At 51.2% G+C, this 16,976-nt stretch overlaps 1 protein-coding gene across 1 annotated transcript in view; it reads right to left on the bottom strand.

Moving 5' to 3' along the window:
• Positions 1-16,976, bottom strand: part of AFAP1L2 (actin filament associated protein 1 like 2) — a 107,300-nt gene that overhangs the window by 22,724 nt on the left and 67,600 nt on the right. The window contains exons 3-5 of the mRNA XM_023206651.1: positions 14,569-14,643; positions 13,168-13,262; positions 4,614-4,704 (exon numbers count right to left, since the gene is read on the bottom strand). Of these exons, the coding sequence (XP_023062419.1) occupies positions 4,614-4,704; positions 13,168-13,262; positions 14,569-14,643 (261 nt within the window). The remainder of the gene's footprint in view (positions 1-4,613; positions 4,705-13,167; positions 13,263-14,568; positions 14,644-16,976) is intronic.

Below are 16,976 nucleotides of genomic sequence, written 5' to 3'. Positions count from 1 at the left end.
GCCGGGTGTGGTGGCGGGCGCCTGTAGTCCCAGCTTCTCGGGAGGCTGAGGCAGGAGAATGGCTTGAACCTGGGAGGCGGCGGAGCTGGCAGTGAGCAGAGATCGCGCCACTGCACTCCAGCCTGGGCGACAGAGCGAGACTCTGTGTCAAAAAAAAAAAAAAAAAGAAAGAAAGAAAAAAAAAAAACAAAAGAAAAAGAAAAAAGAACAATAAATCATACTCCTGAAGTAGCTCGGAGGAAATTTAGAGCAAATATAGTAATAATTGTTTTTACCTGTAAGAGGGATCATAATAGCACACCATAAACATTGGATATTCTTGGCCAGGCATGGTGGCTCACACCTGCAATTCCAGTACTTTGGGAAGCTGAGGAGGGCAGATCACTTGAGGCCAGGAGTTCGAGACCAGCCTGGCCAATATGGCAAAACCCTGTTTCCACTAAAGATACAAAAATTAGCCGGGCCTGGTGTTGCACTCCTGTAATCCCAGCTACTTGGAGCAGAGGCAAGAGAATCGCTTGAACCTGGGAGGTGAAGGTTGCAGTGAGCCAAGATCATGCCACTGCACTTCAGCCTGGGTGACAGAGCCACACTCCATCTCCAAAACGAAACAAAACTAAAACAGTACCATATTCTTAAAACAGATACTTGGCTTCTAGGAGGTGCAGGGTGAACAGGAATGAGAGGCAGGATGCTGAGATAATTCCATCCCCATTTGCCATCCCTAGGTAGACTCTACCTCACTATGTCCTGCCTGTGGAACTGAGGGCAGAACAGCCATGCACACTGTGGGTCTTTTCGCCATGTGTTTTGATAGCACGTTCGGGGCAGTGGGGGTGGGACTGTGGAAAGCCAAGTAGGTGGCTCCTCTGGAAGACTGCACAGAGCATGCACATGCAGGACCCAGGCACAAGGACTGGAAGAAGGCGGTGGCCACCCTCGGGGCACACACACATCTTTGAGAGCCAGGCAGCAGGCAAGAATCACTGGCATTCCAGCTCGGGGAGCAAGCAGTACCCAAGGTGATCGTGGCGTAAATGACTGCTTCGGGCATCTGCACCCATGTGGGGACTCCAGTGGGGAGAAATCCACCAGAGTGACCTGCACAGCATCCAGGAGCACAGACAGAGGGAAGAGAAGAGAGACAGGATGAAGAGAGGAGTACGTCCAAGTGCAGAGACACAAAGAGAGACCCAGATGTGGCAAGCCAGCTGCCAGTCCACCAGAGGTTAGTGCTTGCCCATCAGAGGTGTGGGCTGCTGGGTGAGGCCACTGCTGAGCCAAGGACATCATTTCCTAGATCCAGACCCCTTCACATCCAGAGACGACCATGTGACTACTTGTCACCAAGGGACTGTGGGTAGAAGTGATGTGTGTCACTTCTGGCTGGTGCTATTAAGAAGCAGATAGGGGTTCTCTGCTCTCCCTCTGCAGAGGATTCTGTGGCCCTTGAGGGTGGCTGAGACAAACATGGATGGAGCCTGGGCACCTAATCTACATGAGGATGAGTAATGCCCCCCACTGAAATACCCGAGTGAGAAACAGGTTTGCATTGTGTTACTATAGACAGAAGCTGCCGGGTTATTTGTTATAGCTGCTAGCATTACCCCAGGGTGAGACACCATCAGTGAAGTACCCGGTATCTCTGGTAAGCAGGGCAGACCCCGATATCCCTAGCACAGGCCGTCAGGGCACTCATTACACATGTGCTCAGAGAGAGGGACATGACCCAGGGGAGCAGTGTGGGGACGGGGCTGATAGAGCAGGTCAAGAATCCAAGCAACTGGCCTTTCACAGGAAGTCAGCAAATCGCTATGGCCACCAACTAGAGCAAGGGGCTGGGGCCCACACCCATTTCTCTGGCCACATCCTGCATGTCACACCGTTTGACCAGGCAGGACTTGAGGCCAGGCCGGCTTGTAAGGCAGGTGAAGGCCTCCCTCTGTGCTGACCGTGACTGCTTCTCCCCAAGTCATCCCCAGGCCTCTCGCTGGCAGGACAGACAGAACTATGTTCCCTCCCACCTCGCAGCTGGATTTCCTCCATCTCGGAGCTTTCCTGACCCACTCCACATAGGGAGTTCGAGCTGTCCTTGGGATGACCCCTAGTCCCGGCTACGACAAGTATGAACTCACAATTGAGAGACAAAACCAAGAAGCGCTGGCCTTTCTGACCACTTGTTTGTGTCGAGATGGAGCGTCTGCCCCACAAACCGGCCCCCTGGCACGTCTGGCAGGCAGGCCCCTGCTGGCCCGACCGCACCTGAGAGCAGGGAGGTGCTCACCGCAGTGAGTCACTGTTTCCACCTTCAACGCGCATCCAGACAGCAGCACCGCACCCTTGCCTTTGGTCTGAAATCACAGCCCGACTGGTGAGTTGGCACCACCTCGCATGCTCAGTGGGTCAATGCTAAGTGCCGACTGCCCACAAAGCCAGTGTCTTAGAATAGACTCAGCCCAAACAGGCGGTCACCTCCCACAGAGTTCCCAGCAGGAGGCGGCAGGTAAGTGTGAAGGAAGGGCAGGGGAATCCCATGCCTCTCCCAGTCACCGCTCCCATCTCATTCCTGGTCCTGTTCTTATTTTTATTTCAATAGTTTTTGGGGTTCAGGTGGATACGTTCTTTAATGATGATTTCTGAGACAGTGCACCTGTCATCCGAGCAGTGTACACTGTATCGAATATGTAGTCTTTTATCCCTCACCCCTGCTCCCAATCTTCCCCCGCTGGTCCCCAAAGTCCATTATATCACTCTTATGCCTTTGGGTCTTCATAGCTTAGCTCCCACTTATAAGTGAGGATATTTGGTTTTCCATCCTGAGTTACTTCACTTAGAATAATGGCCTCTAGCTCCATCCAAGTTTCTGCAAAAAAACATTATTTTATTCCTTTTTCTGGCTGAGTAGTCTTCTGTGGTGTGTATGTACCACATTTTTCTTTATCCCCTCATTGGTTGATGGGCACTTAGGTTGGCTCCATCTCATTCCTGGTCCTGTTCTTTATGGAACCAACAATACCTTCCTCAGCCTGGTTCATTCCCAGCCCCAGGGGCCCTGGCCTTTTATATCTGCTGATTCATTTACACTTTGAAAGCCCTTTCACTTACAAAGGAAGGAAAGAGAAGGAGGCCAGGAGGGGAGGACCACAGTCCAGCTGTCCCAGAGACGAGGGTCACAACCACCTCTTCCTGAACCTCGAAGCTTCCTGTGTAATCAAATCCCCAAACCAAGAGCACTTTTGATCCAACTTCCTCAGGCTGAGAACCGTCAGCCAAGGACAGAGGGTGTTAACATGAGCCCTGCCTACAGAGCTGCTCACACAGTATCCGGGGTGATCTTTTCAATACGTAAGTGATATAAGTTTGCCTGTGTCTCCAGCCAAATTTCATCTTGAATTGTAGCTCCCGTAATTCCCATGTGTCGTGGGAGGGACCTGGTGGGAGGTAATTGAATCATGGGGGTGAGTCTTTCCCATGCTGTTCTCGTGATAGTGAATAAGTCTCACGAGATCTGATGGTTTTATAAAGGGGAGTTTCCCTGCACACGCTCTCTCTTGCTACGGCCATGTAAGACGTCTTTGCTCTTCATCTTCTGCCATGATTGTGAGGCCTCTCCAACTATGTGGAACTGTGAGTCCATTAAACCTCTTTCAAGTTACCTAGTCTTGGATATGTCTTTCTTAGCAGCATGAGTACAGACTAATACACTAAGTTAGGCCAGTCCCTAAGTAACCCTCTGGAGGTTTGCAGTCTTTCCTCATTCAGAGAAAGGCCAAAGTCACTCCTGTGGCTGGCAGCCCCATCTGTGTCCCCATCTCCTGTCACTCTCCCCTGCTCCTGCCATGCTGGCCTCCCTGTTGTTCCTCAGACACACCCAGAGCTCTCCTGCCTCGGGGCTTTTGCAGATACCATGTTCTCTGTCTGGAAAGTTCTTCCTGAATGTATCTGCCTGACTCACTCTCCACTTCATTCAGGAATCTGTTTAAGTCATGCTATCAGAGAAGCCTTCCCTATCTAAAGTAACTCCCCTGTCCTGCAGAAGCCCAGCTCCTGTTCTGTTTTCCATCCTCTCACTTATCACCACCGACACATGCTGTTTATTTGTTGTCTGTCTTCTTTCACCGAATGTCAGTGCTAGGGATGACTGGGCTCCTGTCCCTGACACAGTGGGAGCACCATAACCATGAGTCCAGTGAAAGAACGTGGAAACTGAGCTCAGACTCAGCCTGACCACCACTTCCATTGCTGACCAGGGCCTTGGGCCTGTTGGCCAACACTCCTCTCTTCCATCACCTTTGTGCTGAAATCTCACAACTTGCAGGCAGGAACCACAGAAAACATCAGATGCAGTCAACCTATTTGTTATGTGCCATCCCTCGTTCCTCCTTGCAGGACAGCTAGGTCTGCTGTGGGTCCTGACTCCCCATTCAGACTAAAGGCTGAATGCTCTGTGGCCAGTTCTCAATTTGGACCATGCTTTCCTGTCACAGCAGCCCAGACTACCCTCTGTCACCCAGCCCAGGATGAGCATATCTGTTACCCCCAGGTAAGTCTGTACCAACATCTGAGCAGGAAGCAGTAAGTCACCCTCCCAAGCCCCAGCTGCTGGGATGTACCATTGAGGGATGTGTCATATGGCTCAGCCTCTTCATAGTAGCCCTCTGGAGACTCCGTCTTTGGGACGGCAAGCTGTTTCCGTTCTGGAATCTGTGGTATGAACAAATAAGACAAACATTTGCAGATACGGTACACTGGAAGCAACCTGGACATAACTCTTTGGGTGGAAGTCTAGAAGACAAAAATGCCCAGCTGGACATTAAACTTTAAGCAAGTTGGGAGGGAGAACATGCAATATCATGAATCCCATCAGTCACAGTCCATAGTGTTTGATCTGTAGCCATGGAAGGGCTGTGGGCATGTTTTCTAGCCTTGCCAAGACTCAGCTTTCTCCCCTGCAAAATGAGGCTCAACCCCCCTACCACACACACAAAATATCATTATGTGCATGCTATATCATACACTTAATGGTCCAGAGAGTGCCAGGCTGTTAGGATAGCTATTGTGGCTTTTAAATAGAATATAGAATATATTTTCTAAAAAGACAAGTGCTAATCAATAGCACATGGAGAAAGAGGATCAGGTTTCTAAATCCTACACTTTTACCATAGTATATAGTTCAATTACTCATTCAGCAAATAGTGGATGACTTCTATGTGCTAGCTGAGAGGGACACATTGAAACTTCAGGAGTCAGTCCTAAAATAAGCTTGAGTAGCTGGTAAATCTTTAACAGCTCCTGGTCAAGTGCATTGTGATACAGTAGTACTATAACGGACAAGGTCAGAGTTCTGTGGGAACCAGAGGAGGGTGTGAGGAACATTTAGGACAAAGGAAGGATGCCCAGGGGATGTGATCTTTGGACTGAGTCTCAAAGATGACCCTGAGCTGCTTATGTGGGATGAGGAGGAACGTGTGCAATTCGAGTAGAGTAAAAAACACCTGCAACTGTGTTAGAAGCACAGAACGTGAAATAATTCTGTTCTTCCCTTATTCCACCTGCACAGTAGGCACTAGACTATGAAACTATGCTTCAGTAAGCTACCTTTATAAAGCAACCGTGGGGGAGAAAAAGAGGTAACTTGTTGCATTACTATTATGAGAGACAGGTCATGAATGTGTAAGCACCCCTGAACGTGGTTCTCTTTTGTTGTGTTTTTCAGATAGAGTCTCACTCTGTCACCCAGGCTGGAGTGCAGTGGTACGATCTCAGTTCACTGCAACCTCTGCCTCCCAGGTTCAAGTGATTCTCCTGTCTCAGTCTCCTGAGTAGCTAGGACTACAGGGGAGCGCCACCACGCCCGGCTAAATTTTATATTTTTAGCAGAGATGGGGTTTCATCATGTTGACCAGGCTGGTCTCAAACTCCTGAACTTAAGTGACTGCCCGCCTTGGCTTCCCAAATTGTTGGGATCACGGGCGCCAGCCACCACGCCCGGCCCCCAGGGTCTTTCTGAATCATGAAACTCCATGGGCTGCAAGAGTATCCCTTCCAGCTTCCCCAGGGCGAGGATACAAGGGTCCCCAGAGCCCAGTCCTGTGTGGCTTGGACTCTACGATCTGTTTATATAGACCCTGGAGTTCATGTAACTTGATTTCAATCCAGGCTTTAGGACCTCATAGATTTAACCTTGGGTATGTGACAGCCTCTCTGAGCCTTGCTTTCCTTCTTTATAAAATAATACTAGGGTTGTTTTGAAAATTCAATGAGACAAAACGTGACAGTGTTTCCACAGGGCCTGGCCCATGTTAAATACAAGGAGGCCATTGTTATCACTGGCTGGGGCCCCTCCACAGTCCCAGGGTCTGCAGGTTGGGCAGTGAGGGCAGTTAATGTGACGGGAGTCGAACTACCAGACTGTTGTCCTGCAAGCTGAGACGAAGAGGATTGACTCTGACAGGGCATCAGAGAGGGTTGGCTGAGACCAGGCCACAGCCTAGGTCCAGCAGCAGATCTGGGCCTGTACCAACAGAGCTGACACGAGGCACAGGGCAGACTCAGAACAGCCTTCAGCCCTCCTCTGGCACGTGGCACCCCCTACAAAGGAAGGAATCAAAGAATCTGGTCATTTCGTAAGCAAACCTGACACTGTGCTGGGCCGGCAGATGCACTACTGAAGGGACCCAGGTTGCACACCTCTGCCCAGGCTCCCGCCTGGCAGCCAGGCCCTAGCAGACAATGGGCGCGCCACTGGTAACTGCTAGCACAGGGTCCTCCCTCTTTGCAGCCCCAGCCTGGTGCAGTATCTTTGCTGTCTCAGCCTTTCCTGGTCCCCCTGGCCAGCCAGCAGCCTGAGAAAAGGCTGAGACAGTGACAGACTGCCCGTGGTCCACTAACAACAGGCTCCCTAGGGTCCACAGGGAAAGGGTCCGCTCCCCGCCACAGCAGTAAGGTCTCCCCAGCGGGTCCTCGGCCTCATAGCCGGATCTGGCTGGGCCTCCAGCTCCAGCCTCCAAGAAGCTCCATTCCCATCAGGTGGGTCCCATCTGGAGAAAAGCTCTGGGCACCCAAGATCTGGCCCCCCCCCAGGTCAGGATTCCCGAGAGTCGAACAGGACAAAGGGAGGAGTGAACCCCTTCTGCAGAAGCTCCCCAGGGGTCACCATCACCACAGGGCCTGTCCCTGGGGGCCTTCTGTCCTGTCCAGGGTGAAGCCAGGCAGTGTTTTCTGAGTGTCTCCTAAGCTGTTGAGAAGAAAAAGAGCTCAGAGGAGTTTGAGCTACTCAGGTGTGCAAAATGTATCAAGCCCAGAGAGACAGGAGTATGGGGCTTCGGGCACCGTTTTCTCCCCTCCCCATTCCTGGGGGCAACTGTTTAAAGGCATTTTATTCCTCACTAGCTGCCTCATCCATTATCTTCAGGTTCCTGGAATTTATGCTACAAAGAACAATGTTTAGCTGATAGATAGCTTACGGTACTTTACTGTAAAATATTGGTAAACAACTTAAAAACTGTCTCTTCTTTTTCCTTTGAAAACTCACTTGTAACTGCTGCCAATAGGAACATGGATTCAGGGTAACTTGAATCTGTGCTCCTGGGCTGTAGCCCTCAAATTTGGTCAGAATAAACTCTCTACTTATATTTATTTTGCCTCCATTTTTTGCCTGTAGGTTGACACTGTAAAATCTGAAAATGGCTCACTATGCAGAGGCAGTGCAGGGCAGGAATGGAGTCTGATCTCCAGAACCAGGTTTGAATCCTGACACTAGGACGTCCTCGCTGTGTGACTCCGACCAACTCACTTGACCTCTCTGGACTTGGCATAAGATGGGGAGAGTAGAAATATCTGTCACATGGGGTTGCTGTAAGGATCGAAGTATGCCTGTCACTATTCAATGTTCAATACACATTAGTTTTTACTAACTTAAAAAATAAAATGTAAAAATAAGAAAGGGAGAAAAGTTTTACATATATGTGTGTGGTGGAAGATAAACCAATGCACTCCGGGGGTGGGTACAGAGGAGACCACAGGATAGAGTCCCAGCTCTCAAGGATGCTGGGTTAAATAATGAGTCATGTGATTAAACAGACACAATGACCTATTATCAGAGCTTCAAGGAGACAAATCATCTCACAGGGTTAAGGAGAAAGGACTATTATTGTAATTATTATCATTATGATGGTGAAGACTGTGAATTCTATATATATATATATATTTTGAGGCAGAGTCTCGCTGTGTTGCCCAGGCTGGACTACAGTGGCGTGATCTCAGCTCACCGCAACTTTCAGCTCCCGGGTTCAAGTGATTCTCCTGCCTCAGCCTCCTGAGTAGCTGGGATTACAGGCGCCTGCCACCACGCCTGGCTAACTTTTGTATTTTTAGTAGAGATGGGGTTTCACCATGTTGGCCAGGCTGGTCTCAAACTCCTGACCTCAGGTCATCTGCCTGCCTTGACCTCTCAAAGTACTGGGATTCAGGAAGAATGTGAATATTAAATGAAGATCTAGAAGAGATTTAACATCAAAACCTGAAAAACTTTGACTATTTGGAGGAAGGGACTGTGTGAGGGAGTCAGGCTCGGCAGGATTGACCAGACCAGAGGTCCAAAGGCCCGCAAATCTTTTCAGGAAAGGGCCAAAAAGTAAATGTTTTAGGGATCTGTGGGTCACTCGGGACCTCTGTCTTATCTCAGCTATTCAACTCTACTGCTTGCTGTAGCTCAGAAGTCCACAGACTAATACAACTAAATGAGCTTGGCTGTGTTCTAATAAAACACTGTTTACTAAAGGATGTTACAGATCAGATTTGGCCAGTGAGCTCCAGTTTGCCAATCCCTGGCTTAGACTAGACACAAGAGCTGATGAGGGGTGGCTCAGAGGACCCAAGGTGTCCTCACAGCTCTAACCACCCCGCCCCAGAGTACACTGCAGAAGGCTCCCAGGCAGGGGTGAGTGGACAGGCCGGGCCCAGCCTCCCAGGCTAGCCATGGCAACGTCCTTTTAGGGATTAAGTGGCTTCCCCCACAGAGCAGCTCATACAAGAGCAGGCCAGCGCGTGGCCAGGCCTTGGAGGGATGATGGGGTGGAGATGGCCATGCTAGCCAGACCATCAACCGTGGCCAACAAACATCTGTTTCTCCTGCAAGGACCACGGCACCTGGCTGTGTAGACAGCAGCCTGGAGAGGCTACAGCGCCCTGAGTCACTGTCCACACCCACGAGGTCACTCCAAACCCCTGGCTGCCCCTTCTATCGCTGGACAGACCTACTCTCTACTGAGTCTGTAGGGGTTGGAGTGAGGACATCTGGGCTCGTGGCCGACAAGCATCCCGAGCCTGTGACCGAGGCATGATCCCGGCCCAGCCGTAGGCCCTGAGGACCCCAGGCGGACGTCCAGGTGCTGCAGAAGGGGCCAGTGAGTCCAGGGCCAGGCAGCTGTGCAGGGCCCAGCCCTCAGGTGGAGAAACCTTCCTGACACCTTGAAGTTCTGGGATCAGGGGAGGAAGGGACGGGTTTTCTGTCTGAGGAAGAGAGGCCACAGGGCACTCCAGGCTCAGGGCTCCAGCCTCAGCTGGACAGTGACTCAGGCAGCTGTGGCCTCTCCAGGCTGCTGTCTACACAGCCAGGTGCTGTGGTCCTTGCAGCAGAAACAGATGTTTGTTGGCCACAGTTGATGGTCTGGCTAGCATGGCCATGGGGTTCCGGCGGCCACGGCCTCTCCCTGCTCTGGTTCTCCTCCTCCTTCAGAGCCACAGACATGGCTCTGCCCTGACGCTGCTCCTCTGGGGGCCTTGGACTAAGAGTGATGGCTGCTTCAGCCTGATTCAACCTGAGGAGGCCTGAGGGAGTGAGGACGTGTGCTCGTGTGTGTGGGCAAGGACAGGGAGAGTGCCTGGTGGACACCACCTACATCCCCATACCACATCTGGAACCCCCTGGGGTAGTTGGGTGCCTTGCACAAGACCAGGAGGGACCTAGCCAGGGGACTCGTAGTCCACGCCCGTCTCTGATCCTTCACAGCAAAGTCCACAAAGTGGGAGGGAGCTGCCTTTTCCTGTCAACTCAGCTGGCCTTGCTAAAAGTCTCCCTGGAGCCTGGAAGCTGTCCACAGGCAGTTACCACTTGGCTGAAAGGCCACCTTGGGATCGGGCCATTCCTGGGTGCTGATATTTTCCCCAACTGCGGCACCAGTTTCTTTCAAACAGGACACAAGCCCTAATCACAGACGACAATCCAAGAAGTCTACTCTAGAGGGGGCCACGTGTCCCTCTCCACACTCAGTGTCTGAGGCACAGGGCACTGGCCGAGGAGCAGAAGCCAGCACGAGAATCCCGGGGCCCACAGGGACTCACCATGGCCCAATTAACTTACAGCTATAGCCAGGTCCCAGACCCTGGGCCCCTCAGTCCATGCTGTTTGTAAAACACAATTTCTCGAAAACTCACACAGTACTCAGTGCTCGTGAAACTCTGCCCCTACCCACCAGCTGAGGACCCACCCGCAGCTGTCCCTGGTGGGGCAGACGATGGCCCTTCCACTAGCAAAGCCCAAGGTACTTTGGTCAGAATCAGACGCTGGATTTAGGATAGAAAAGTTCCAGCCGTGGCTCAGAACAGCCACCTTTCCACTCCCACCACCCAGCAAGCAATGCCTGGGCCACACCAGAAAACCTCTGGTTAAAGTCATCAGCATATGAATGGGACAGCAGAGGCGCTGTGCTGTTCCCCCAAGTATCGGGGCTGAAAGTGAGGGGAGCCTGGCGCTGGAGGGAGCATAGCTTGAGCCCTTGTTCTGCTATAGACAGGAGCAAATGTCAGGGAGGCCCAAGCTGGGGGAGGAATTGGGAACAACAACAACAAAAACCTGCATTTAAATCCTGGCCTAGTACCTCCCAACTGTGGGACCTTGGCCAGTGGTTTTTAACTCTGAGTCTGTTTCTTCATATGAAAAACAGTGACGAAAATACCTATTCCGTGCTGGGTGGTGGGCGGATGGTGTGTGTGCATGGGATGGGGTTGAGGCTCAGCGTGTAACAGTGACTGGCACTGTTGGCATCACAGGGACACCAGGGACTCAGGTTCAGTCTTGACATCAAGCCTCACTCAGCCTGAGATGAGGAGTCCCCACCAGCTGTCACCCAGCTCAAGGGACGGCACGCAGTGGGACACTGTCCCCGGTTCTCCGGAACTGCCCACCCACCACACATGGTGGAGTCAGATCCTCAGCTGTGGCCCCTGCCCGCCAGGAAGGCACAAATGAAAGGGCCGGTCCAGAGCCATCCTGGGGCTGGGATCCCTTCCACGGAAACATGCGCCCACAGATCAGGTGATGCCACTTGGCGGGAGCTTAGCTTCCTGCTGGCGCTGACCCCAGATACCCTGGCTACCCATATAAACCCTTCTAAGCTGAGACCCCAGTCCTGCCCCAGGATCCCTCCCCAGCCACGCCCTACAGGGGAAAGAACCTGGGTTCAAATGCTGACTCTGTCACTTACAGACTGTGTGACATTAGGTTTCCTCACCCTTAAAATATAAATACTACCACTTATCTCACTGAATACTAGCACAGTATGCCGCACACAGTGGTGAGGGGCTGCCAGCCTTAACCCATTGAATAAGCCCATCTGATGAGACAGATGTGAGCACTTCTTCCATATAAACCAGGAAACAGAGGGTTAGAGACTTTAAATAACTTGCTCAAGGCCAAAGAGCTAGTGGCATGCAGAACTGGGATTTGAACCCACATCCATACGATTTTACAACTCCATCCATCCAAATTAATGGATATTTATGTATGGCCTACCTCTGTCCATGTCTGCAGATACTGGACACAAAATAGTAAATGAGAGACAAGGTCCCTGTCCTCAGGAGCTGACATCAGGAAAGGAGACAGTAAACAAGACTGTTCCAGTAGCACAAGCCATGGAGCGGGTAACTGGGTGGTGGGTAGACAGCAACCCCGGTGCAGATGGGGGAGGGATGCCTTACTTAGCCAAGGCAGCAGAAGTCTCTTCTCCTTTTTTTTTTTTTTTTTTTTGAGACTGAGTCTCGCTCTGTCGCCCAGGCTGGAGTACAGTGGTGCGATCTCGGCTCACTGCAAGCTCTGCCTCCTGGGTTCACGCCATTCTCCTGCCTCAACCTTCCGAGTAGCTGGGACAACAGGTGCCCGCCACCACGCCTGGCTAATTTTTTGTATTTTTAGTAGAGATGGGGTTTCACCGTGTTAGCCAAGATCTCAATCTCCTGACCTCATGATCCGCCCACCTCGGCCTCCCAAAGTGCTGGGATCACAGGCGTGAGCCACCGTACCCAGCCGAAGTCTCTCTTAAGAACTCTGGAGAGATGAGAAATTGGTAGGGGCCCAGGAGGCGCAAAATCCCTAACGCAGGCCTGACCACAGTGACAGAATCCAGGGGCAGAAGGGAGGCCAGTGAAGACCCTGTATGAGGAGGCAGGACCATGAAGCTGAGCCAGATCGTAGGCCCTGAGGCCATGCTAAGGAATGGGATTTTGTTTTTTCTATGTTTAATAAGAACTATTGGTAAGGTTCAAGCAGGAAGTGCAGTATGATATGATTTATGAATTTTTACTTTTCCTTTGCTTTTAACTCCAGAACAACATAGGGGATTTATTTATTTATTTATTCACTTATTTTATATCTTAGAGATGGGGTCTTGCTATGTTGTCCAGGTTGGCCTATAGTGGCTATTCACAGGTGTGATCACAGTGCACTACAGCCTCCAGTTCCTGGCCTCATGCAATCCTCCTGCCTCAGCCTCCTGAGTAGCTGGGACTACAGGCATGCACCACTACACCTGGCTCTTACAAATTTTTTAAAGGTCACTATGGCCTAGGCTGATGACCACAGCCGTTCATGGCCCTGTCACACGATACTGGATAAAGAGCCTGAGTAGCGTCAGGTGGCACCCAATCAAATTTCCCCAGACCCATCACCCTCAGCATCCGGAGTACTGCGGCCCCAAGCACATCCCCCCTTGCTCTGTCCAACCCCCAAGGTTTACCCTTGCTCTGTCCCTACCCGCGCCTTGTCCCAGTCCCTGAACACGGTAGTTGCTCAGAAAATGCCAGACACTGAGTGAGCTGACACCTGTGAGGACAACTGGAAGTTCAAGGGGCTCACGTCAGGGAAATCAGGGGTCCTGGACTGACACTTACCATCTTGGGTGGCGGGAGGTCTGGAAGGCTCTTCTGAGGGGCCGAGGAGTGCTGGCTGGGCTCCCCATTGGGCAGCAGGCCCTGCTCCTCAGGCACTGCGGGCAGCAAAAGGAGAAGGCTTCGGTGAGGGGTGAGCAGCCTCACACAGGGTCTCCGTCCTCAGGAACGCCCAGTCACATGCACATGCACCTCTTTTTGAGGTGTTAATTACCCAGGCAGGCCGTCTCTGGAGCCGAAGCTGTTTTTCCTCCAAGAATAGGGTACAGGAGTGCCCCAGCCATGTGCCTGGGGTTTCTGGCAGCCTCTGTACCTGCTCCCCTACCCACCCCACGTCAAGAAAATGGTCTGGCCACAGAGCTTCGGCCAGCAGAGGAGCTGTCTGGTGACCACTATATTGAGCCACTCTCAGCACGGACCCTGTGATTATGGCTCTTTCCTCCCACAGTGTACCCGGAAGGCATGCGACCCCCACCAGAGTGGCCAACCTCATCTGGATGAGTTCTGCCATGTCTCAGGCTTGGTGAGGGGCAGGAAGTGAAGGAGCCACACTGGGGAAGTGAGGCCACCAACCCTCGGTGCACTTGTAAGGAAAGGTGCCAAAGACACCTCTGAGCCTGTCCATTTCACCAGCCCTGGGACAGACAGTCTCAGGCAGGCCTGACCTCGGGGGTTTGGTGGCTGATGTCTCGAAGACAAGCCTTTGACGGGACTGAGTGCTTTGCAATGCTGTGTTCCCACCCCTCTCTAAGCCTTTGTGTTTGAGTCACAGGCTTGGGAGTTAGGAGATGGAGCTTCTTAGCCTGCCTCTTCTGCAACTAGGCAGCTCTGCATGCCTCTGGGCCTCCCCGGGGTCTTGCCAGGTCCCTCCCTGGAGGTTTTAAGGGAGAAGCAGAGAGCAGAACAGAGCAGAAGAGGGAGGCACCATGGAAGACAACATATGTCCTTCCCATGGGAGACAAAACGTCCCACCAAAGACAGCACCTTCAAACATCATCTGTGACTATTAAGGCAGTTGCTGACACCACCATTTATTTCTCTCTCCTCTTCCTCAAAACAGACTTCTATCAAAAGACATAAAGGCAGAACCGTGGGATCAGCACCACACACAGCTGCTTTCTTCGAACATCTGAATTATGACTTCCTGTTCCTGGGATGATGCTGGGAACAGCCAAAAAGTTTTAGGGCCAGATTCCTTATCCAATGGGCAAGGAGGGGGTGGCCTGTTGAAACATCCCAAAATACATCTACCCAAAATACCACCAACCAAAATGTGGCTTCCAAAAATAACTCCGCCAGGCGGGTCTGTGTGCCGGCTGGGAGGAAGAAGAGGTGGGACAGAACCAGCTCGGACCTTCCCTCATCCCGGGAGTGGCCATCCCGTCAGTGATTCCAGCCTCATACCTTTGCCTTGAGACTCTGCATTCTGTTGCTGGTTGATGGTCACTTTGTTCATATAAATGTACTCCTCATCAGAGCCTGCAGAAGGAAGGAGACACGGGCTTTGTGTGACTTCATGAAGAGAAAGGGCCTCCAGCCAGAAACCCTGTTACCCCAGAGCCGTTTTCGTCTGCCTGGGTTCCAGTAAAAGCACAAAGCATTTTCAGTGGATTGAAAGAATAGTCTAACACGGAAAGAGCTGACAGATTTCCAAAAGAGAAATGACAAGTTGCTGACTGCTGGTTTTCTAGCCTGGCCGAGGGTGCGGGGGCAGGTAAGATACAGAAGGATAACTTAAGGAATAAAAATCCTGTGCTTTGGGAGGCCGAGGCAGGCGGATCACTTGAGGTCAGAAGTTGGAGACCAGCCTGTCCAACGTGGTGAAACCCTGTCTCTACTAAAAATACAAACGTTAGCCAGGCGTGGTGGCGTGCCTATAATCCTAGCTACTCAGGAGACTAAGGCAGGAGAATCACTTGAACTCGGGAGGCAGAGTTTGCAGTGAGCTGAGATCACACCACTGCACTCCAGCCTGGGCACCAGAGTGAGACTCCATCTTAAAAAAAAAAAAAAAAAAAAAAAAGAAAGAAAGATATCTTAAGTTCAAGATGTGCCTGTATCCCACCAAGCAGAGACGTCTCTGGGCTTCCTAGCATTTCATTTAAATTGTAAAATATTTCCTGTCATTCTCACCCTGTCTGAATTACTTGAATGGGCTAATCCGAGTGTGTGTAGATAAGCCAGGTCACACTGAGGACCTGGAAGTTTAGCTCAGAGGCCTCTAGGTAGGGGGCCATTGGACGGGTGAAGGGGGACCTGAATAGCCAAATCACGTGAGTTCTGAGTTTAAAGCGGTGAGTATCCTGAGAATAAGAACTGAAGAGCCACCAGCCACCTGCTCTACCCTATGGATTATACCCTGCAGTGGCACAACCCATGCCCTCCTTTAAAACCACTTCCGTGCAGGTTAAGTCACCTTTCCCACGCCTGTCTGGGCAGAGAAAAGCTGGCCTCCTAACCCTTGCTCCACTTCCAATCCCCCAAGGACCCTTTCTTCAGAAGTCTTCAGAGGAAGCTCGTCCTAGGGTTTCTCTTTGTCAAAATCCTCTTGAATTTCTTCTGCAGCCTTAATTTGCATTTCCTAGAAACTTGTGGCTGATAAATTCCAGTGGCTGGAGACCGCGTTACTGAGCCAAAGGACCCAATTCTAACCTCCGGCGAAGGAAGCAGTTCAGCGTCACTCTGTTCCACGGCCACAGACCACCCAAACTCCAGCCAACAGGCCTGCAAAAGCAGGGCCCCAAGAGCCAAGAGGAACAGGATGGGGCTGGATACAGCCTCAGTGAATGGCACCTGGGGTTGTCATCTTAGTGCCTTGCCCTGCCAGGACCAGTCAGCAATGTCACCCCTGTGCCAGGGACTGCAGCAGTTTATGGTGGGAGCTATGAGGTACAAATGGAGCCAACCGAAACTCACAGACTCCCACCCACTGAGACTCAAACGGGGCTGGGTCAGTCCCTTCTCCAGAGCATGGCAGAGGGGAAAAGTGCCCTGCAGGGAGAGGCAGGAGAGGGCGTCTCAACCAACGCTTTGCTATAATGGCATAATTCTGGGTAAAGCACCTAACCCTTGTGCCTCCGTTTTCTTGTCTGCATAGTATGGAAAACAATCATGATGAAATATTGCCTGTTGTAACCAAACTCTTCAGTTTTCAAGAGTACAAAACTCAGATACTAGGGGGTTTGGAAAAGTAAGGTAACCTTATAACTAAGACGAAAAATCACAGCTTAAAACATGGGACGGGAGTGAAAGGCTCAACAACAGGAAAATGGTAACAAACCATGGCACATCAACATATACAACAGAAAGTCATGTTTAAAAACTAAATGGATTACTGAAGAGTGTATAAATTGGCATGGCCATTTTAGAGATGATTTTGGAGGATACATTTTTGTGTACATATTCTTTGACCCAGCATTTCTACTGCCAGAAACTTATCCTACAAATAAACTCTAGCCTTTAAAGAAAATTGTATTTAAGGACATTCACTACAATATTGCATGAATTTTTTTTTTTTTTTAAAGAATACAAAATATGGCCAGGCACGGTGGCACACACCTATAATCCCAGCACTTTGGGAGGCCAAGGTGGGCAGATCACAAGGTCAGGAGATCGAGACCATCCTGGCTAACATGGTGAAACCCTGTCTCTACTAAAAATACAAAAAATTAGCCGGACTTGGTGGTGGGCGCCTGTAGTCCCAGCTACTCAGGAGGCTGAGGCAAGAGAATGGCGTGAACCCAGGAGGCGGAGCTTGCAGTGAGCTGAGATAGTGCCACTGCACTCCAGCCTGGGCGACAGAGCGAGACTCC

This window comes from Piliocolobus tephrosceles, chromosome 9 (genome assembly GCF_002776525.5).
Source record: "Piliocolobus tephrosceles isolate RC106 chromosome 9, ASM277652v3, whole genome shotgun sequence".
In the NCBI taxonomy this organism is placed as follows: Eukaryota; Metazoa; Chordata; class Mammalia; order Primates; family Cercopithecidae; genus Piliocolobus; species Piliocolobus tephrosceles.
The sequence above is the reverse complement of the archived record's forward strand: the minus strand, read 5'-3'. Positions and strand labels throughout refer to the sequence as shown.